Raw genomic sequence first — 23448 nt, forward strand, 5'->3', positions numbered from 1 at the left:
TCTCCTTAGCATGGTGTGGTTTTTTTTTTTTTTTTTTGTGCGACTTGGCTCAGTGGTTAGAGTGGAAATTCTGGTCTCTGCTATGTCTGTATTAAGCTGGAACATGCGGGAGCTTGGCAACCGTCATATGTTCCGTGATCTCAGAAACCTTTTACACAACAAAACACCAGATATTGTTTTCCTTACTGAGACTCATATGACCGTTGTCCAAATGGGCTGATTGGTTCGAAGACTTGGTGTGGTTGGAGTCGTCTGTGTTCCCCGTGAAGGGTTCTCTGGTGGTCTCTGTATTCTTTGGAACCATGGTTTACAGGTTCTGTTGCTCTCATCCTCTTCGAGACATATTGATGCTTGGGTTACCTTTCCTAATTCCTTTGTTACACGAATTACTGGGTTCTATGGTCATCCTGACCCTACTCGGCGGATTCATTCTTGGGAGCTTCTTCACCATTTGAGTCAAGTGGAAATTGGTCCATGGATGTGTTGCGGTGACTTCAATGAGATTCTGTCTGTGGACAAAAAAAAGTGGCCCTCATCTCGGCTTTGTCAATCAAATCGAAGATTTTCAACTGGTAATTGATGCCTGTAATCTGTTATCATTTGATTTTGTGGGTCATCCTTTTACTTGGACGAACAACCGCAAAGATAACCCGAATGTTCAAGTGCGATTAGATAGAGGCTTTGGTAATTTAGCCTTGTTTTAGTAGTGGGGAAATTTCACCATCTACCATCTTTTAGCATATTCTTCTGATCATCACCCAATTTTTCTCCTCCACGTCGTATGGCCTGGTGTTGATGTTTGGCGTCGTCGGAGTCCATGTCGTTTCCAGTTTGAGGAATAATGGACGAGAGACGAAAACTGTTAAAGAATAATTCAAGAAGGGTGGCATTGTTAGGAATCTCCTACGACTAATCCTGCCATATGTGCTAAGCGCCTATCGAAGTGGAAAAGTAAAAAATTCTGTCAAATGAATTCCAAAATTTAGTCTCAGCGTATCTCTCTGGCTTCCTTTCAAACTATTGCCCCCTCTTAAGCCATTCTCCAGGGTAAGAAATTGGTTGCAAATGAGCTCGACAGGTTATTGGAAGTCAATGAACTATATTGGCGCCAACGTTCTCGTGTCAATTGGCTGCAAGCTGGTGACCGTTACACTTCCTATTTTCATAAGATTGCCAATCACAAAGCCAAAATTAATTCTATGGCACGTATTTTTATGCTAATCATGTATTACAGATTTTGTCTAGTGCTTGTTCTCCAGCTTCCTCAATAGTCTCTGCATTGCTGTAGCAGAAGCTTACAGCAAACAAGCACAACCAGAGACCCAGAGGGCCCCTTGGAAAGCAAGACGGGTCTGCATTGAAAAACCCTGCAACACTAAAATGGTTAATCGAACTTTTACTACTCACCGGGTTAAGCTGGCTTTGGTGCTCTTTGTCAGTTCCAGCAACCTTATTATTTATAGTAAGTTAGATGAACTGTTTAGGAGGTCATGTGCTTGCACTTAATTATTAATTTAGGGGGATGTCAACTTCATTAAGATTGAAAAGGATCTTAGTACAAAGAGGCAACATGCTCACCGGCTTTGCAGTTCAAATGGTATTTACTTTCATTCACTGACTTTCCCCTGCCCTAACTTCTACCAGCATTTTGCTTTCCTGCTTATTCAAGTTTGTCAAATGGCATTAATGTTGAGTAAGACTAATTGAGCCTTGAGTATCAAAGGATATGCTCCTAACTATGAAGTCACATTTTGGAATTTGGGTACTAATCCAAAGCTTAATTTGTCATGTCATGTTGGGGGAATAATATTTAGTGATCCTTTAGATAGTAATGACATGTTTATTAACTTGTAATCAGAACAATAAGAATGAACTTAAAGGACTGAGAGTCTGAATCAATAATTCCCACAATGATTTTCTTCCAATAATTATTCACCAAGTTGATATATGACAAGGACACGCTAGTACCTTGTTGAAAATACAATTTTTTTTTCCTAAAGAAATTAAAAATATGCTTAAATATACAAACAAAAATTTATAACTTATTTTGATGTCCATAGCATATATACTCAGTAAAAACAAAAGTTACTACCATTACTTGTTTCCTTATATTGCAGGACTTCAGATAAAGCCAAATTATCTGTACCTCTTTCAACTCTTAACCAATATTAATAATGTATGTTGATTTTCTTGAGCTACCAAATATAATCTAGATGTCTAAGCGTCCAGGTTCTCTCAAATTGCTCATTGAAAATTTTCATCAAATAGTGTGTGGGAAAATATGACAAGGAGGTGTGAATGAAAGCATTCTTATTTAATACTATACCCAAGTCCCTAATAAATTAATCATGTCATTCACCAACATGTGAACTAGTAACACAATATTTCGACAAGAAAAGAAAAGAACTAGTAACACAAGGAGGTGTGTGAGGTGAGGGACACTTTGAGAAAAATTTCTTATATATGCTACTAGGGTACTAGCTGCGAGGTTAAATTTTTTGAAAATTCTTCGGTGTGATGATTATCACTTGAGCTACAAGCCCTTGCATGTTGCCAATCTATTTATATTATAACACCTGTATCTATTAATTAATACTATAGCTTTTTTTTCTTTTTTTTTTTAACAATTAATACTATACCATATTCATGACTTATCAATTATGACATACACTCATGGTATAATATGTGTGTGTATGTTTATTATTATTATTATTATTATTTTATTTTAATCTTTTTAAGAAATTTTGGAATTGCATTCATAATTCAGTCACAAAAGCCACTAGCCACAAAGGGTCATTACAATAACGGAGTGATCCAGCATCAAAATTAAGTGCCCGTTTGGCATTGCTTATTTGGGGTGATAAATGATTTTTTAAAAATTTTGGGAAGCCCATCCCGTTTGGAAAATTATGAGAAAATCACTGATTGTTAAAAATTGCTGTGAGAGAAAGCTATAAGGGAAAGCAACTAATGAGGTGCTTTCTTTTTCTGATTATGCGGAAATCAGTACCAACAACACTTTTAACAACAAGTTTACCAAACACCAAGCTGTTTTCTCTCACAGATGATTTCTCTCATAGCACATCTAACAGTGATTATTTTCATAACACAGCAATGTCAAATTGGCCCTAAGACAATTTGAGGCTCCACCACTAACAATCATGCATAATCGAAGTAACTCTGGCATAAGCATCTCAACTAAGAGTGCAAACTCAGAATAACTAAAAATAGATAAAGTTTGAAAAAACCAAACCATAACAATACAAATAAACATAATAATCAACAACTAGGCATAAAATTCGTTACAAAAAGACTTGTGTTTGGTGAAGGTTTCGGGTCGCTCTCTCGTTCACGAGAGGAGAGCCTTGACGGCTAGGGGGGTTTCTTCAGTTTTCTTTACTCATTCTATGCGCCATCTCTCTCAGTCTTCTGTGATTGTCTCTTTGGGTTCTTCTTGGTGAATTGGGTATGACTTTTTTTTTGCTCTCTTGTTCTCTGTGGGGTGGTTGTGTTGGCTTCCTTTCTGGGTTCCCAATGAGTCAGTCGCTGGTGAGGGGTCTCCATCTTAATGCTATGAAGATGGCCACCGCCTTTTCTGCTCAAGGGGATGACAAGTATGCGGCACCAAGTTGGTGTTAGGCATCTGATTATTACTAGCCTGGATTTTTCTGGTAAGCATAGTTTTTGTATCAAGGATTTTGTTGACAAGGCGGAGGAGACCAACCTCGAGGGGTCTCCAAGATCTCCCTAATAATTCTCCTATGGAACGTTCGTAGGCTTTGCAACCAATGAACGTTCCTACTATGAAGATCTTTCTTCGGAATTTTCTTCAGGCTAAGGGGCCAATCTTGGTCTCCCTTGCTTGTCAGCTGGGGTTTTGGATCAAGAAAATTGGAGGTGGTAGTTGGTGTTTGGTTGGATCTATTATGATGCTCATAATACGTTTTTGACTCTGCACGAAGAACTATGACGCTTTCTTTAGATCATAAGAGGCTTTCTTTGACAGTATATGCGTAGTGATGGGATGGGTTTCAATGATTTTGCGGTTGGGTGATTGGCTGGATCTATTCTGATACCCATAATGAGTTTTTGACTCTGTACGAATAACTATGATGTTTTTTCTAGATTCTAGGAGGACTTTTTTTACAGTACCTATGTAGTGATGGGATGTCGTTTTAAGGGTTTTGTGGTTAGGGTTTTAGGTTGGTTTGTTTCGTATAAGTTGTTTGACTCTTATGTTTAGTCAATAGAATGGGTGATACTATTTCCTACCCCGGGATTTTGTTTTTCTGGGAAGGTTTTAATGAGGCCGCTGTTAACATGCTAGTTCTTACCATGTAATGTTCCTTTCGGTTGAATGAAATACCATCTTTTCTATATAAAAAAATTACAAATAAAGATAGGAAATTAGCCCCCAGGGTCACTCTCTCGCTAAGTGAGAAGAGCCGCACGTCATAACTAGGGTTCCTTCTCAAGGTTAGACGCAGCCCACACTTCCAGTTGCCATCATTCCTCTTTTGCCTGCGATAGGTGTCGTCGTCATCTCTCCTTCTCACCTTACGGCTCGCCATGAGCGACTATTTTTGTCTCTCCCTTTGCCACTCAGGCTCATCGCAGGTGCTAATCAATTGATCCCTTGAGATTTTATTGGGTTTTGTCAGGTATCGATTGTGAGCACAGTCCGAATTAGCGCTCTCAGCCCTCGTGTCCCCCTCGCGCCGCCCACCAGTTGGTTTCACTCTCTGTGACTCTGGGTCCCTGCCGATGTTTTCCTAAGCATGCTAGTGTTATGGTAATTCTTTGGATTTTTGCTCTGCTGTCCTTGTCTTTGTCCTTCGCATGCTGTGGTTTTTTTATTCATCTTGGCGCGGTGATTTGAGTGGAAATTCTAGTCTCTGCTATGTCAGTATTAACGTCGTACATTCCGTGATCTCAACAAAAACCTCTTGCAAGACAAAACACTAATATTGTTTTCCTTACTGAGACTCGTATGACTGCTGTCCAGATGGGTAGATTGGTCCAAAGACTTGGTGTGGGTGGAGTCTTCTATGTTCCTCGTGAAGGGTTCTCTGGTGGTCTATGTATTCTTTGGAAGCCTAGTTCACTAGTTGTGTTGCTCTCATCCTCTTGGGGCATATTGAAGCTCGGATTACCTTTCCTAATTCCTTTGTTACACGGATTACTAGGGTTCTATGATCATCCTGACCCGACTCGGCGGATTCATTCTTGGGAGCTTCTTCGTCATTTTAGTGAGGTGGATATTGGTCCATGGTTGTGTTGTCCTGACTTCAATGAGATTCTGTCAGTGGACAAAAAAAGTGGCCCTTGTCTCGGCTCTGTCGGTCAAATAGAAGATTTTCAACGGGTGATTGATGCATGTAATCTGTTATCATTTGATTTTGTGGGTCATCCTTTTACCTGGACGAACAACCGCAAAGATAACGCGATTGTTCAAGCGTGATTAGACAGAGGCTTTGGTAATTTAGCCTTGTTTTAGCAGTGGGGCAATTTCAGTATCTACCATCTTTCAGCATATCCTTCTGATCATCACCCAATTTTTCTCCTCCACGTCGTATGGCCTGGTGTTGATGTTTGGCTTCGTCGGAGTCCATGTCGTTTCCAGTTTGAGGAATAATGAACAACTGATGAAGACTGTTAAAGAATAATTCAAGAAGGGTGGCATTGTCAGGAATCTCCTATGAGTAATCTTGCCATATGTGTTAAGTGCCTATCGAAGTGGAAATGTCAAAGATTCAGGCATATGAATTCCAAAATTCAGTCTCTGCGTACCTCTCTAACTTCCTTTAAAACTATCACCCCCTCTGAAGCCATTCTCCAGAGTAATAAATTGGTTGTAAATGAGCTCGACAGGTTACTGGATCTTGATGAACTATATTGGCGCCATCGTTCTCGTATCAATTGGCTGCAAGCTGGTGACTGTTACACTTCCTATTTTATGCTAATAATGTATTACGGAGTGATTCCAGGAATATTTGTGCTGTATTTCTCGACTACTAAGATCATCTTTTTTCTTCTGCAGGCACAACTATGAGTAATGAAATTTTTGAGGCTGTCTCTTCCCGAGTTCCTCAACTGACTCAACGGTATCTTTCTCTACTCTTCACTTGAGAGGAAGTTGAAATTGCCATCAAATCTATGAGGGCCACTAAAGCTCCAGGTCCTGACGGCTTTATTCTATCAAAGTTACTGGAGTATTATTGGCTTGGATATCTGTCAGCTCTGTTTACAGATTCTTAATGGGAGTTGTGGGGTAGTTGATTTCAACCATACATTGATCGCCTTAATAACGAAAGTTCCGTCTCCCTCATGGGTAATTGAATTTCGCCCCATTAGTCTCTGTAATGTTTTGTATAAAATTATTTCCAAAGTTTTTGCCAACAGGTTGAAAAATGCAATGTCGGATGTCATATCAGAATATCAGAGTGCATTCATCCCTCACCATATGATCTTAGATAACGGTCTTGCGGCTTTCGAAACAATTCATTGTTTGAAGCGCAGAGGTGAATCAGGAAAAAAAAAAGGCTATGCTAAAGCTCGATATGGCCAAGGCCTATGGTCCGGTGGAATGGGTATTTTTGGAGTGGATGATGCACACGATGGAATTCCCTAATCGCTTTATCCAGTTGATCATGGGCTGTATTACTTATGTTTCTTACTCTCTATTAATTCAAGGGCATCTGTTGGGTCACCTCACTCCTTCTCGGGGTCTATGCCTAGGAGATCCTTATAAAGCCGATTAGGATTCTCGAGTCTATGGGATTTCTATTGCTCCTTCTATTAATCACCTTTTTTTGCATATGACAGTCTCTTATTTTATGATTCTGAAGTAACCCAGATAACGGAATTGAAACGCCTTTTTAGTCTTTATGAAGCAGCCTCGGAACAACAAATAAAATTTGCCAAGTCTGCTATCTATTTACCCCATCCACCCCTGAATCAGTCCAAGCTCAACTTCTAGCGCTTTTGGGGGTACCGATCGTCCCTTGCCATGAACGTTATTTGGATCTTCCTACTATAGCTGGAAAAAAAATTAAAAAAAAGTTCCTAGCTATCAAAGATCGTGTTTGGAAGAAGATTTCAGGATGGGAAGGTAAACTTATTTAGAAAGCTGGGAAGGAGGTGCTTATTAAGGCGGTGTGTCAGGCGATGCCTACCTATTCTATGAGTGCCTTTCGTATGCCGGCTGGCTTATGCTATGAAATTGAGAGTATTTTTGCTCGTTATTGGTAGTCTAAAGGCAGTGAAAAAGGTATCCATTGGAAGACCTGGAAGGCTCCGAGCAAGCACAAGACTGAAGGAGGTCTCAGTTTTCGAGAACTTGTCTACTTTAATCAAGCGTTGCTTGCCAAACAAAGGTGGCGTCTTCTGGAATTTCCCAATTCCCTTATTGCACAAATGCTTAAAGCTCAGTATTTTCCAGAGTTTGATTTTCTGCATGCTTAAGGGGGTTCGACACCTTTTTTTTCCTAGCAGTCCATATTATGGGGTCGTGAACTCCTCTCCCATAGTCTTCGATGGCGTATCGGTGATCGTCGACTTGTGAACATCTACATTGATCCGTGGGTACCTCACCATCTTACGTTTACTGTTCAATCTTCTCTTTGTCTCCTTGTGGATTCCAGAGGTAGTGCTGTTATTACTGCTACGTTTTTGAGATCTACCGCTTATTCATCTTTCCTGAAACTGAACTCATCCTATCTATCCCTTTGAATTGCAATATTGGTGATCACCGTATTTGGAATTTTACTTGTAATGGTCGGTATATAGTCAAGAGTGGATATTGGTTTGCATTAGAATTTCAAGCTCAGATGGCCTTTTTGTTTGTGTCCAGGTCTTCCTCTTCCTCCTCTCAACAGTTATGGAAGCATCTATGAAAGCTTTAAGTTCCACCGAAAATGAAACATTTCCTCTATTGTCTCGCCCACAACACTCTCCCTACCCGTGAGGTGCTTCTTTAGCGGAAAATAGTCCAAGATACCACTTTCTTTTTAGTTGTATGGGTCCGACTGAAACTGCGATGCATGCTCTTCACGATTGCATTGTCAATTCTTCTGTTTTGCGCTTAATGGGTTGGGCTCCACTTCTCGCCACTTTACTCTATCATGATGCTGCAATTTGGTTTTTGGTTGTATGGGATATCCTCCCTAGCTCACAACACTCGTTTACTATTACTTTGTGGTTCTTGTGGAATACCTGAAATGTAGCTTTGTTTAGTTCTCATGTCTTGCCCCCTAATCAAATAGTTTTTAGTGCAAAGAGCTATGATGCTGAGTATCATAAGGTTTTATCAATCAATCATAGGCAGTCTTCGTTGGCAATTCCTGATAAAAAGTGGCAATCACCCCCTTCTGGTTATTTTAAACTTAATTAACATTGATGGTGCACTTAGCTTGAGTTCTAATTTACGTGGGGTTGGTATAACGGTCAGAGATTCCTGTTGTCGTCTTTGTAGGGTGGTAGCGATGAGTGATCTTAGCTTGCTGTCAATCATGGCTACTGAGTTGTATGCCCTCAAAATTGGTTTTTCCTTTGAGGTGGATGCTTCTCTCACGCCTCTCATTATTGAGTATGACTGTTCGACCTCCATCCATTTGATCCTTCAGGAAGATCCCTATTATGCGATAGAAGGGGCTCTAGTCGAAGATATTCGCCGGCTCCTCGCCTCGCTCCCCTGCTACTCGACCCGCTTTGTTCCCCACACAGCTAACAGAGTGGCAAATCGTCTTGCGCGATACAGTCTTGGTCAAGAAGCTTTAGCTTATTGGTTTTCTGACCCACATCTTTATTTACAGGATTGTCTAAATGAGGACTCTCCTAAGTGTACTATTGCTTGACTCTCTTGTAGTCTCGGTGTGTGTGGTATTCTTTCCTCTTCTGAGGCTTTGTCCCACCTCATAGAGGTTTTAACGAGGCCACGCACTAAATGCTTTATCCTTGTAATACTCTGATTATCTAATGAAATCTAGGGGTGGGCATTGCCTCAAATTAGAACCGAATCCGGTACTATTTATCCGGTTTGGTTTTAACAAAAAAATTTCAAAAATTGTCCTGTCCAGTTCGGCTTGAACCGATTCCAGTTCGGTTCCAGTCCGGTTCGGTTTTGAACCAAGTTTTTAAAACAACTTTTTTTCAAATTATTTTTTAATACAAATGAAAATGAAAATTTATTTTTTTGACTTGAAAATTAATAAATTATTTAATTTCATATAAAAATAAATATTCAAGCTAGAAAAGAGAGATGTTTTGAAATTGAACTTGGATAAATATTAGTTATGAGATTAAAAATATAGCATTGAATATAAATAAATATTGAAATTATATATTTTTTAATTTGACCGGTGCGGTTCGGCCCGGTTCGGTTTTTGAAGGCATAGAACCAGATCCAAAACTGGTCTGGTTCGTTCTTTGACCGGTTGTTGACTTTTTGGTCAACTCAGTTTTTTTTCAATTTTTTTCGGTGCTGTTCAGCTCGAATTTCCGGTTTGCCAGTTTGAATGCCCACCCCTAATGAAATCCATCATCTTCTCAACCCAAAAAAAAAAAAAAACTCTCACAAAGGAGAGGTGGAAAGCCCTGACAAAGGAGATGTGAAAAACTCTCACAAAAGGAGAGATGAAACTACACAAAAAACCTAAAGAGTCTCTGCGACTTATTCCAAACAAAAAGAAGACGCAAAAATGATTGTGGCATAGATCCAACACCGAAACGCAGGCGGAAATCTGACGCCAAAACGCATCTGCCTGTGATAAGTGGAGGAAAATCATTACAAAACGAAGAGAAATACGGGAAACCTTTTGTCTCTGAAAATTGGGGAAAAGAGGAGAAGGTAGGAAGGGAGAAGGGGAGAGGGGAGGAAGAACATTGACTCCTATCCTCTCAAAGTGAAAACGGCTATAGAGTGTTTTTTGGGAGAGAGGGGACTAGAATTTTTGGAAAACTGTTTATAACATGTGTAGTTAGATGTAGAAGATTACATAATAAATCTTATTTGGTGATGCTTTTAGGGAAGTAGAACAGTTGGTGATACTTTAAAATCGAATTATCAATATCTATCCAATTGGGCCCCATAATATCCTAGCGTCAGAAAGTTGGGAGACAAATTGAGGAAAAAGAGGTTGGATGCTAAAGCTTCCCAATCCCAACAATATTCAGAGACACCAAAATCTTTCCCAAATAAAGTGTATTTACTCAGTTATTTATAAACAAAAACAATTACTATACACAGTCAAAAACAGTTACTTCCATTAGTATTTTCCTTCCAGATGCATTAATAGAGATAGCTCTTGCAGGACTTGAGATCAGGCAAGAAAAGTCCAGGTTAACAGCTGTGCTAATCAGTCCATAATTCAAGTCTGCACGGTGGTTTGGTTCGCTATCATAACAAAGCTTATGTAAATTCAGTACCCATTGATGCTTATCCCTATTTATACAAGCTCTACGTCGAGAGAGTAATTGCTCACATTCCTGTACTCAAAATTGAAATCTCAATGATAATTATATTCCTCAAATGCATCTTAGAATTTTGCCATAATGAAGGGCAAAGTACCGTCAGAGCATCCACAATCATACTCTCTATTTTTTAGTTAAAGTTTAGCTAAAAACATACAAAAGTTTTTAGGAGCTCTATATAAAATTTAAACTTCAATCATGCTCTTTAGTTTAGGGAGTCATAAATACTATAACTATTTTTTAATTGGTCAATCTCTATTATAAAATAATATTAAAAATAATAAATATTAATTAAAGATTTGAAATACTCATTAAATAAAGCAGCATTAAATTATAGAGAGCCATTATGAGTCCTTTCTCTCTTCTCAAATTTAGGAGCTCCTAAAGGTCTCCCTATTTTAAGAGGTGGATAGGGAGCATGGTTGGAGATGTATTTTTCCAAATCCTCCCTAAAATTTGTCTAAGGAGGTGGTTTAGAGAGCTCATTATGGATGCTCGAAGAGCATCCACAATCATACCCTCTATTTTTTTAGTTAAATTTTAGCTAAAAACGTATCAAAGTTATTATAGGACCTTTGTATAAAATTTAAACTTCAATCATGCTCTCTAGTTTATGGAGTCATAAATGCTATAACTCTTTTTTTATTGGTCCATCTTTATTATAAAATAAAATAAAAAATAGTTAGCATTGAATAAAGGTTCGAAATACTCAATAAATAAAGCAGCATTAAATTATAGGGAGCCACTAAGAGTCCTTTCTCTCTCCTCAGATTTAGGAGCTCCTAGAGCTCTCCCTATTTTAGGAGGTGGATAGGGAGAATGGTTGGAGTTGTATTTTTACAATCTCTCCCTAAAATTTGTCTAAGGAGGTAGTTTAGGGAGCCCATTGTAGATGCTCTAAGGACTTAGAATTAGGGTAATGATTAAACAGGTCCTTAAATAAGTACGTTTAGTGTGGTTCTTTTCCTTTGACAATTCACCATTTTTGTTGTTGTCAAAGTTTGGAAGGGGGAGGTGCCATTGGGTTTAGGGTTCGAACTTGAGGGCACTGATCTACAAACAAGTGCTCTTACCATTGAGCTGTGGACCCGTTGGCTTGACAATTCACCATTTGAGTACTAATTAATCCAGAAAAAGTCTTATGTGCTGAGGGCTTGAGGTTGATTCTTTGGAATTAATGAAAAATATTTCCTTCAACTGATAAAATGCAAATTTAATATCACACAGTAGCCATATAACTGCAAGAACAAGCAGAAATATTACAATACATGTAGAAATATTACAATGCAAAAGTTGATAGTAAAGTTCCAACTTCCAAGAACAGTCTCTTCTTTCATTGTCATCTTTCTTCTCTCTCTCTCTCTTTCTCTCTCCATGTAGGAATTTATTCTAACCAATGCATAACTTCTATGCTTTCATCCCTTAACAATATGGGCTTAGGTGAAAGAACACTAGGCTAGCTTTAGGGAACCAGAGGAGGGAGTGGCTTCCCAAGGAAAGGATGTGGAGGATATGTTGGAATGGGTGGAGGAATTGGCTTCTTGAAAATAGGATGGGGAAATGGTTTCTTGTATACTGGAATTGGTGGAGGAAGTGGCTTCTTGAAAATAGGATGGGGAAATGGTTTCTTGTATACGGGAATTGGTGGAGGAAGTGGCTTCTTATAGATTGGAACAGGAGGTAGAGACGGCTTCTTGAATTTTGGAAGGGGATGAAAAAATGGCTTCTTCACAAATGGTTTTTCTTCCACAACTGGTACCGGCGGATGACCCGGCTTCTTGAAGGGTGGAATCTTGAAGACTGGAACAGGTGGAGGGAGTGGCTTCTTGAAGATTGGAACTGGTGGTGGAAGTGGCTTCTTGAAGAAGGGCTTTGGTGGAAATGGCTTCTTTACAATGGGAATCTTGGGTAGAGGGTGTTTCTTAAAGACAAACTTCCCTTCTTCATTCAGCTCTGCAGCCTCTGTTTGCAGCTCTTCAATTTGGACATGTGCACAAAGAGATGCAGAAGAATGTTACGTATCAGAAAAACAATTAACAAAAAAAATAACAAACCTAGAGATTTCAGTAAGTAATTCAAAATAACGAGCAATGAAGGGGTCTGTTTTGTAACTTTTGTTATTGTATTGTGCTACATTGCGAGAGCTGTCATCTAGCGTAAGTAGCTTCCTTCTAAAAGAAAATTTGTAGTGTAATCAAGTAGCCTAAAAGAACTATTTGATCACATTAAGACTAATATGTAATTACATACACACACATATAAATATATATATATATATATATACAGATTTTCTCCTATGCGGACCTCTGGACGTTATTACCGTGTGGAGGCTATGTATTTTCTACTACCTCTCTTTGTTCTCCTCCATGTTTACAATGGCATCCGCAAGGTAATAATGTGCAGGGGTCTCATGAAAGAACTCTATATATATATATATATATATATATATTTATATTATATCTCACCTGAATAAGCTCTGTCTAGTGCTTGTTCTCCAGCTTCCTCAATAGTCTCTGCATTGCTGTAGCAGAAGCTTACAGCAAACAAGCACAACCAGAGACCCAGAAGGGCACTTTGGAAAGTAAGACGGGTCTGCATTGAAAAACCCTGCAACACTAAAATGGTATAGAAGTAGTAAATCCAACTTTTACAAGTTGGTTAAGCTGGCTTTGGTGCTTTTTATCAGTTCCAGCGACCTTGTTATTTATAGTAAGTTAGATGAACTGTTTAGGAGGCCCTTAATTATTAACTGTGGGATTGATGTCAACTTCATTAAGATTGAAAAGGATCTTAGTACAAAGAGGCAACATGCCCACCGGCTTTGCAGTTCAAATGGTATTTATTTTCATTCACCGACTTTCCATTTCCCTAACTTCTACCAGCATTTTGCTTTCCTGCTTGTTCAAGTTTGTCAAATAGCATTAATGTTGAGTAAGACTAATTGAGCCTTCTGAGTATCAAAGGATATGCTACTAACTATGAAGTCACATTTTGGCATTTGGGTACTAATCCCAAGCTTAATTTGTCATGTCATGTTGGGGGAATAATATTTAGTGATCCTTTAGATTGTAATGACATGTCAACTATAACTTGTAATCAAAACAATAAGAATGAATCTGAAGGAGTGAGAGTCGGAATCAGCCATTTCCATGATGATTTTCTTCCAATATTTTATTCACCTAGACCTAGTTGATATATGACAGTGACATGCTAGTATCTTGTTGGAAATACAATTTTTTTTTTCTCTTAAGAAATAAAAGAAATTAAAAATATGCTTAAATATACAAACAAAATTTTATAACTTATTCTGATGTCCATAGCATATATACTCAGTAAAAAAAAAAAATTACTACCATTACTTGTTTCCTTATATTGCAGGACTTCAGATAAAGACAATGATCTGTAACTCTTTCAACTCTTAAGCAATATTAATAATGTATGTTGATTTTCTTGAGCTACCAAATATAATCTAGACGTCTAAACGTCCAGGTTCTCTCAAGTTGCTCATTAAAATTTTCATCAAATAGTGTGTGGGAAAATATGACAAGGAGGTGTGAATGGAAGCATTCTTATTTTGATACTATACCCTAGGTCCGTAATAAATTAATCATGTTGTCCACCAATTATAACATGTGAACTAGTAACACAATGTTTTGACCCCAAAAAAAAAAAAAAAAAAAAAAGAACTAGCAACACAAGGAGGTGTGAGGTAAGGGACGCATTGAGAAAATTTTCTTATATATAAGGTACTAGCTACGAGGTTATATTTTTAAGAAATTCTTCGGTATGACGATTATCACTTGAGCTACAAGTCCTTGCATGTTACCAGTCTATTTATATTATAACACTTGTACCTATTAATTAATACCATACCTTTTTTTTTTAAACAATTAATACTATACATGACTTATGAATTATGACATACACTCATATTATAATATATATATAAATATATATATATATATATTGAGAAATTCTAGAATTGCATTCATAATTCAGCCAAAAAAGTCATTAGTCACAAAGGGCCATTACAATAATGGACTAAAATCAAAATTAAGACAATTTGGGGCTCCACCACTAACGATCATGCATGATCAAACAAACTCTTGCATAAGCATCCCAATTAAGAGTGCAAACTCAGAATAACCAAAAATAGATAAAGCTTGAAAAAACCAAGTCATGACAGTACAAATAAAGACAGGAAATTAGCTCTACGTCATATCTAGGTTTCCCCCTCAAGGTCAGCAGCTGTAGCCATCATTCCTCCTTTGCCAGCGATAGCTGTAGTCATCCTCTCTCCTTCTCACCTTACCACTCGCCACGAACGACTGGTTTTGTCTCTACCTTATCCACTCGGGCTCATCACAGTTGCTAATGGATTGGTCTCTTGAGATTTTATTGGGTTTGGTCTGGCATCGATTGTGAGCATGGTAGGAGTTAGGGCTCTCTACCTCGTGTCTCCCTCACACCGCCCACTTGCTGGTTTCACTGTCTGTGACTATGGGTCCCTGTCGATGTTTTTCTAAGCGTGCTAGTGTTGTGGTAATTCTTTGAATTTTTGCTCTCCTGTCTCTGTCTTTCTCCTTCGCATGCTGTGGTTTTTTTGTTCGGCTTGGCTCGGTGGTTATAGTGGAAATTCTGGTCTCTAATATGGTTGTATTAAGCTAGAACGTGCAGGGGCTTGGTAATTGTCGTACGTTCTGTGTTCTTAGAAACCTCTTATAGGACGAAACACCAGATATTGTTTTCCTTACTGAGACTCATATGACTGCTGTCCAGATTGGGGGATTGGTCCAAAGACTTGGTGTGGTTGGAGTCCTCTGTGTTCCCCGTGAAGGGTTCTTTGGTGGTCTTTGTATTCTTTGGAAGCCTAGTTTATAGGTTGTGTTGCTCTCATCCTTTTCGGGACATATTGAGGCTCGGGTTACCTTTCCTAATTCCTTTGTTACATGAATTATTGGGTTCTATGGTCATCCTGACCCTACTAGACGGATTCATTCTTGGGAGTTTCTTTGCCATTTGAGTCAGGTGGATATTGGTCCATGGATGTGTTGCGGTGATTTCAATGAGATTCTGTCTATGGACGACAAAAATAGCCCTTGCCTCAGCTCCGTCGGTCAAATCGAATATTTTCAACAAGTAATTGACGCTTGTAATCTGTTATCATTTGATTTTGTGGGTTATCCTTTTACCTGGACGAACAACCTCAAAGATAACGTCAATGTTCAAGCGCGATTAGACAGAGGCTTTAGTAATTTAACCTTGTTTTAGTAGTAAGACAATTTCACCATCTACCATCTTTCAGCATATTCTTTTGATCATCACCCAATTTTTCTCCTCCCCAACGTACGGCCTGGTGTTGATGTTTGGCATTGTCAGAGTCCACGTCATTTCCAGTTTGAGGAACAATGGACAACTGACGAAGACTGTTAAAGAATAATTAAAGAAGGGTGGCTTTGTCAGGAATCTTGTACCTCTCTGGCTTCCTTTCAAACTATTGCCCCCTCTTAAGCCATTCTTCAAAGTAAGAAATTGGTTGTAAATGAGCTCGACAAGTTACTAGAACTCGATGAACTATATTGGCATCAACGTTCTCGTGTCAATTAGATGCAAGCTGGTGACCGTAACACTTCATATTTCAATAAGAATGACAACCACAGAGCCAAAATTAATTCTATGGCACGGAATTTTTTATGCTAATAATGTATTACAGATTTTTGAGCCAAAACCCTGCAACATTAAAATGGTAAAAAAGTAGTAAATCCAACTTTTACAAGGCGGTTAAGCTGGCTTTGGTGCTTTTTATCAGTTCCAGCAACCTTGTTATTTATAGAAAGTTAGATGAACTGTTTAGGAGGCTCATGTGCTTGCCCTTAATTATTAATTGAGGGATTGATGTGAACTTCATTAAGATTGAACCGCATCTTAGTACAAAGAGGCAACATGCTCACCGGCTTTGCAGTTCAAATGGTATTTATTTTCATTCACTGACTTTCCACTTCCCTAACTTCTACCAGCATTTTGCTTTTCTGCTTGTTCAAGTTTGTCAAATGGCATTAATGTTGAGTAAGACTAATTGAGCCTTTTGAGTATCAAAGGACATGCTACTACTATGAAGTCCCATTTTGGCATTTGGGTCGAGTCATGTTGGGGGAATAATATTTAGTTATCCTTTAGATAGTAATGACATGTTTACTAACTTGTAATCAGAACAATAAGAATGAACCGAAAGGACTGAGAGTCGGAATCAATCATTCCCACGATGAATTTCTTCCAGTACTTATTCACCTAGTTGACATATGACAGGGACATGCCAGTATCTTGTTGGAAATACAATTTTTTTTTTCTTAAGAAATAAAAGAAATTAAAAATATGCTTAAATATACAAACAAAATTTTGTAACTTATTCTGATGTCCATAGCATATATACTCAGTTTAAAAAAAAAAAAAAATTACTACCATTACTCGTTTCCTTATATTGCAGGACTTGAGATAAAGCCAATGATCTGTACCTCTTTCAACTCTTAAGCAGTAATAATGTATGTTGATTTTCTTGAGCTACCAAACATAATCTAGATGTCTACGCTTAAAGGTTCTCTCAAATTGCTCATTAAAATTTTCATCAAATAGTGTGTGGGAAAATAGAAGGAGGTGTGAATGGAATCATCCTTATTTAATTCTAGGGTTAATACCTTTTTGATCATTGAATTTTGCACAAGAATTCAATTTGGTTACTAAGAAAAAAATTTGGCCAAATTAGTCACTGTGTTTCCCAAAATTTACAATTTATAGACATTTCGTTGTATGTTACTAATCTATTTATATTATAACACGTGCCTCTATTAATTGGTATTATACCCTTTTTCGCGACTTATCAATTATGACACACAGTCTTGTTATAACACGTGTAGTTAGATGCAGAAGATTACATTATAAATCTTAAATGGTGATGCTTTTAGGGAAGTAGCATAGTTAGTGATACTTTAAAATCGAATTATTTCTTCAATATCTATCCAACTGGGCCCCATAATATCCTAGCGTGAGAAAGTTGAGAGACAAATTGAGGAAAAAGAGGTTGGATGCTAAAGCTTCCCAATCCCAACAATATTCAGTCACCAAAATCTTTCCCGAAGTGTATTTACTCAGTTATGAATGAACAAAAACAATTACCATACACAGCCAAAAACAATTACTTCCATTAGTATTTTCCTTCCAGATGCATTAATAGATATAGCTCTTGCGGGACTTGAGATAAGGCAAGAAAAGTCCGGTTTAACAGCTGTGCTAATAAGTCCATAATTCAAGTCTGCACGGTGGTTTGGTTCGCTATCATAACAAAGCTTATGCAAATTCAGTACCCATTGATGCTTATCCCTATTTATACAAGCTCTACGTCGAGAGAGTAATTGCTCACATTCCTGTACTCAAAATTGAAATCTCAATGATAATTATATTCCTCAAATGCATCTTAGAATATAGTTGGATACATAAACCAGAAAAGAGAAAAGATAATTTCTACGATTAGAATGTAGTGAATACTTGGATATATCTTAAAAAGCAAGTCCATAATCACAGAGTCACCATATATCCTTGGGAGGAATTGAAGAAAATGAACAAGTTACAACACCTTCCTGCATTCATTAACCTTCCTTCTTTCATTTATTCTTAAAAGTAGCTACTCCATCACATTGGCCATTTGCAACGACGACTCCTCGATGTCAGCCGGCAATGTTTTCTCTTCTTTGTTTGACCAAGTATGCTTGTCTGCCATCTGATCAAGAAAGTGGAAAATGGGAAATGGTTATGATGGCTCCTACAATATAGAAGGAAAATAAAAGAGACAAGTGGATGTATGGACATGCAGACGACTGTCAGCAAAATGCATGTCGAACAAGGAGATGACTGGAGTATGAATCTAGTAGCTGCGATACAAATGGTAAAGGTTCAGTCAACTTAAGACAAAAAATTTACTAACAAAAAACAATCTACAAATATGACAATCTGACATTATTAATTGATATTAAAAGCAGAGAATGCATTTCAACTATAACAGAGAAAAAAGCAAGTTCCGGTAGTCATCTCAACAGTATTTACTTAGCCCTTCTATCCATTAGCAAGGAAGTTCCGACCATGTATTTGAACTTCTCCCAGCACTTATAACTAAAGCCTCCAGGATGGACAACATTGATCCAACAGAGAAGGCCAAAAGAAAGAATATGTTGAGACGAGAAATTATGGTCTCCTATTGATCCACCTATTTGAGTAAATTCATAAAAAAGCATTGTAAATTTGTAACTAAACCAAATCAAAGGCAGGCTTTTTCCAAAGGAACTGTAATTTCAACCATACCTATGTTAGGTTACAATAACTATCGGAGGAATTCTTGAGCTCAATGTTGAGCTCCATCATACCAAAACTCAAATTATATAACCCCCTCCATAACAATTATCGAATAATTTATAAAACTTAAGGATATGGAACAGCAGTTATTTAAGTTATATTGTACCATGTAACAGACAGACAGGAAATCTGTTTTGAAAAGAATGAAAAAAATTAGTATTTACTTTCAGATGTTATGCTTAGTTGGCACTATTTATCCGTCCTTCACTCTGATTTCAGATCTCGTTGTCGGCCTATTTTTCACTTTCGACTTTAGCATCTGTGCAGTTCAAGTAGCTGAACTATAGGATACTTTTATAGATTTGGTGCTTACAGAGGACCCTAGTCTCAGGATATTCCAAACTATGCAACAAAACAAGTCAATAACAATATTGAAAGCTTTGAATTATTAAAATATTTAAAAGTCACCCAAATTGAAATAAAAAGTACTACTGCAGGAAAATGAAGGAAACAGAGATTTGACTGCAGGGAAGAATTAAGGTATTTGACTGCAGGGAAGAATTAATGTATTTGACTGCAGTGAGGACTATTTGGGTTCAAATTTCAATTTAAAAGGGCATAGCATGAATTGGCATAAACTCAACTCAATGTACTATGGCATTCATTAGTTCTATACTCTTTTCTTTTTATTTTCTAATACCTGGTGAGCAGGAGTGCTGGCGAGCTTGAGCTTGAGGCAGTTTTCGAAACAAAGGAGGCTAAGAGTGATATTGATAGCTGGAAGAACTGCATAGAAACCCAAATCCCCGTACTTGCATTGTTAGAAAATCAGTTCTCCTGAATCCAACTTTCAATAGAGATCATTTTTAAAATGAATCGCAGAGAAATGATGTTCTCCATTGCAATTTCCAGATTCTGATTCAAGAAAAGCAAAAGCTGCAATAAGGCAAACTCTTAAAAATTCCAGCTATTTCAAGACCATGTCTCTGGAAACTGCCTATAAAATTAAAATCAAACACAAAATTGTGTCTAGATCCATTATTTTTAATACATATGCCACCAAAGTTATTCCTTCAAACTATTGGGAAAAATCTAGAGAATATATTACTTGTCCAACAATCGACCCACATATCATTACAATTGTAATGGCGAAACACTTTCAAAGCAGAAAATTATGGGTCTTTCTTAAGATTCCAAATTCTTGATGCCCAAACCTTTATATATGCCTACTTGGCGTCACACTCATAAGTCATTGTGTATTCCACTCGTGGCCATCAGACCATAATCACATCCCTCACTTTTACCAACATCAATGATCAGAACACAATTGTGGACAAAATCAACTGAAAAGAGTAAGAGCATTCAAGTAAAATCTTCCTTGGCGGGAACAAAACAACAATACGTTGATAGTTCTTTTAAAAAAAAAAAAAATGAGAATTACTCTTGATAGTTGGTCATTACCAATTTATAATCCAAAATAAATAGCAATCCGAATTCTTTTCGTAGCTACTTCTAATGGTAGCTACTTCTAATGATTCAGGATATGAGTGATCAACAATGCATCAATAAAAGTAGAAACACACTAAAGAGTTTAATAAACAGTCGAAACACGTATAACATGACAAAACAAAACTTGTATACATATATCCCCTGCTTGCAAAAAACATTTTCCAATCTTAGTGAAAGCACTAATGTTTCACGTTGAAAAACAAAATAGCTACAGAAACACAAATTAAAGAATACCAAAATGTTAGTATTGATCCAATTTCCAGCTTGACTATTGATGATTAAATATTTACACTTCCGGGGCCAGCTGAATAATAGTTTAGAAAATAAAACGTAAAAAGTCATAGATGTTCAGAAGGAGATCCATTTAAGTAAGACTAGTAAGGTTTAGCATAAAATACCATAGTTAAGCCTTCACTTCCACTTGTTTTGGTCCATGCTCTTGAGGCAAAAATCCAGGCCCTGGCCTCCTCTCACTTTCCACAGAAGATCCATACTTCTTCTTCTGGTACAATGGATTTGAGGTCAAGATCCTCATACCTGAATTCCCATTGATCTCCAAAACTTCAGGCAACCCATTAATACACCCCTTCGACATACCAACATCAATCCGAATTGCTCTCTCTTCGCAAACGCCATTAATCCCAAACTCTTGAATGGTATGACCCATAATCATCCTCTTAGCGCCAGGAATTGTCGATAAAACATGTTCAAGAGCTGAACAATCACACTTCTCCGCAAATTCATGCGAAAAATTCCTCAACCAAACCACGGCATTCCTCCCATGACAATACTCGGGTGCAAATCTGTCCTTCAATCCATGAACCCAATCCCTCACCTCCGCATTGATCTTCTCCAGGCCATAAGAAACGTGTGCGGCCAAAAGCCCGCCATGGACGAAAACCGAATCTCCAACAACCAATACAGTCAAGTTCTTGGCCAAGAACCGGGACGAAATGGGACCATTTGGCCTCAATGCTGCAATTCTAGCCCTAAACCCATCTACAAACTCTTTCTTGACATTCTCAAACCCTAGAGGGACCCCATCAAAGGGATCTTTGGGCTCTTCCAAGCCTTTACAAAGTGATTTCATTCGGTTCCCAATGCAATACCAATCGGCCCAACGCCTAAACTCATCCAAACCCTTGTGAGTCGCAAACCTGAAATCTCCTTCGACGTTCATGATCTCGTGGTTCCCGTGCATTGTAATCACCGTGCCGCCGCATCTCGCAGCTTCTCGTCTCAATTTCTCGAGATAATAAAGGATTTTGAGCTCGTCGCCGCCACGGTCAAACACGTCGCCGATCTGGACCAAGGTGGACGACCCTCCGACCCATTTACCCGACTCCGGGTCGATCAATTTAGCGAGTCTCAGCGATTCCTTGGTCTTCTCCAAGTCGCCGTGGAGATCGCCTATGGCAATCAAGCGGTCCTGCGGGGGATAATAGGTCTGCAGAGGTGGGGGCGACGGAAGAGGATCGTCGCCGGGGTTGCGGTGGTGAGGGAGGGCATTTTGGTCATTTTGAGGCAAGAGGAAGAGGCCGCCACTGACGGAAAAGTCGACGAAGGTATCGACGAAGGAGGAGAGGAGATCGGGAACGTCTTTGCATGTGCTTGAGGAGGAAGACTCCTTAGCTGGGGCTGCTGCTGCTGGTGGCGCGCGGTCGTCTTCCATTTTTTCCGCGAGCAGTCTTTTCTTTACCGAGTCCAAGTGCAAGATTGGTTTTTATGGTGTATGAAAATGTTTGTGTGAAACTATGAATAGTTATCCCAAAGCTATTGAAATTGCCTATGAATTTCTAGGTAAGTTTCCACTTGTATAAAAGAAAAAATTTAGAACAATGTTGACTTAGACTATTAAAAATCATCACATATGCAGTGAACAATTACAAATCATCAATATGTGCTAATGTGAATTTGGCTAATTGTTCAATGCAATGTGTTTGAGGAAAAGAAGAGGTTGCTACCATGTCTCAATTCGGACATAAATTGAATATGTAATAATACCGTGCTTCCTAAGAAATATAGGGTTATTTTGTTCAACTATCCAACTCTCTTCGAAACAATAGGAATTTAAGTAAGTTGTTCTACCCAACTCTAATGCTTTAAAAAGAAAACGTGACTTTCGTGTGAGCCCAAAGAGGATGTGTTGTGTATACTCTATTTTAATTATTTAGACCCAACTAAGTTTAATTATCCAATTTCATGAAAGAAGTAAACATAAAAATGACCGCCAACGTAGTTAGGTCGAGTCCCAAATCTAGTTCTTGCTAAAATATGAAAATTATGAGAGAATATTTATTTGTGGGAATTTTCTGTGTATTCTTCTCATTGTAGGAGGTCATATTTATAATACAACGAAACCTAAATGAGCAAGTAAATAATAAATTCCTAAATCTATTTACAGTAAGAAATCAGGAATTAAAGTAAATCAATTACAATTATAATAAGAATTCTTGGTGTGTAAGGAAAGTAAGTCAATATCCACAAGTCACGCCAACACTCCCCCTCACGTTGGTGCATAGATGTAGCCAATGCCCAACTGATCTAGTGAATTGTGGAATGCTTTACTGGAAATCGTATTTGTCAAAATATCTGTCAATTGATCATCGGATTTCACAAAGGAAACTGAAACACTTTAGCATCAAGCTTCTGTTTGATGAAGTGTCAATCCACCTCAACATGTTTAGTACGATCATGCTAAACCGGATTCTGTGCAATGGCTATAGCAGCCTTGTTGTCACAAAAGAGATTCATTGTGGATGTAGGTTTATACCCAAGTTCAGTAAGCAACTTTCTTAACCAAAGAAGTTCACAAATCCCTTTAGTCATGCCTCTGAACTCGGCTTCTTCACTGGATAAAGCTACTACATTCTGTTTCTTGCTTCTCCATGTCACCAAATTACCTCCCACGAATGTGAAATAACCCGATGTGGATTTTCTATCTGTTACATTACCTGCCCAATCTGCATCTGAATAACCATCAATATTTAGATGACCATGCTTTGAGAACATAAGTCCTTTTCCAAGTGCAGACTTCAAATATCTAAGTATCTGAAGAACTGCATTCATGTGGTCTTCACTTGGAGAGTGCATAATTGACTGACAACGCTCACCGCATAAGCAATGTCT

General features: G+C 38.1%; 2 protein-coding genes across 4 annotated transcripts; both read right to left on the bottom strand.

The window, feature by feature from the left end:
* Positions 1 to 11668: 11668 nt before the first annotated feature.
* On the bottom strand, positions 11669 to 13147 carry LOC117618772 (proline-rich protein 4-like). Its single transcript, XM_034348496.1, has 2 exons — positions 12936 to 13147; positions 11669 to 12444 (listed from the first exon to the last, which is right to left on the bottom strand). Exons 1-2 carry the CDS (start codon positions 13066 to 13068, stop codon positions 11933 to 11935), a joined length of 645 nt encoding a protein of 214 aa, XP_034204387.1. The 5' UTR covers positions 13069 to 13147; the 3' UTR covers positions 11669 to 11932.
* A 4742-nt stretch (positions 13148 to 17889) lies between these two features.
* LOC117619534 (shewanella-like protein phosphatase 2) lies at positions 17890 to 22103 on the bottom strand. Of its 3 annotated transcripts, none has more exons than XR_004584579.1 (3): positions 20718 to 22103; positions 19511 to 19725; positions 17890 to 18241 (listed from the first exon to the last, which is right to left on the bottom strand). XR_004584579.1 is itself a non-coding variant. In XM_034349514.1 (2 exons), the coding sequence occupies exon 1, from the start codon at positions 21989 to 21991 to the stop codon at positions 20723 to 20725; it is 1269 nt and encodes a 422-aa protein (XP_034205405.1). In that variant the 5' UTR covers positions 21992 to 22101; the 3' UTR covers positions 17890 to 18241; positions 20718 to 20722. The 3 variants fall into 3 exon arrangements, 1 of the variants encoding a protein (XP_034205405.1); XR_004584578.1 differs by having other exon boundaries at positions 19511 to 19596; positions 20718 to 22102; XM_034349514.1 differs by lacking the exon at positions 19511 to 19725 and having other exon boundaries at positions 20718 to 22101.
* Positions 22104 to 23448: the final 1345 nt, after the last annotated feature.

This window comes from Prunus dulcis, chromosome 2 (assembly GCF_902201215.1).
Source record: "Prunus dulcis chromosome 2, ALMONDv2, whole genome shotgun sequence".
Classification (NCBI taxonomy): Eukaryota; Viridiplantae; Streptophyta; class Magnoliopsida; order Rosales; family Rosaceae; genus Prunus; species Prunus dulcis.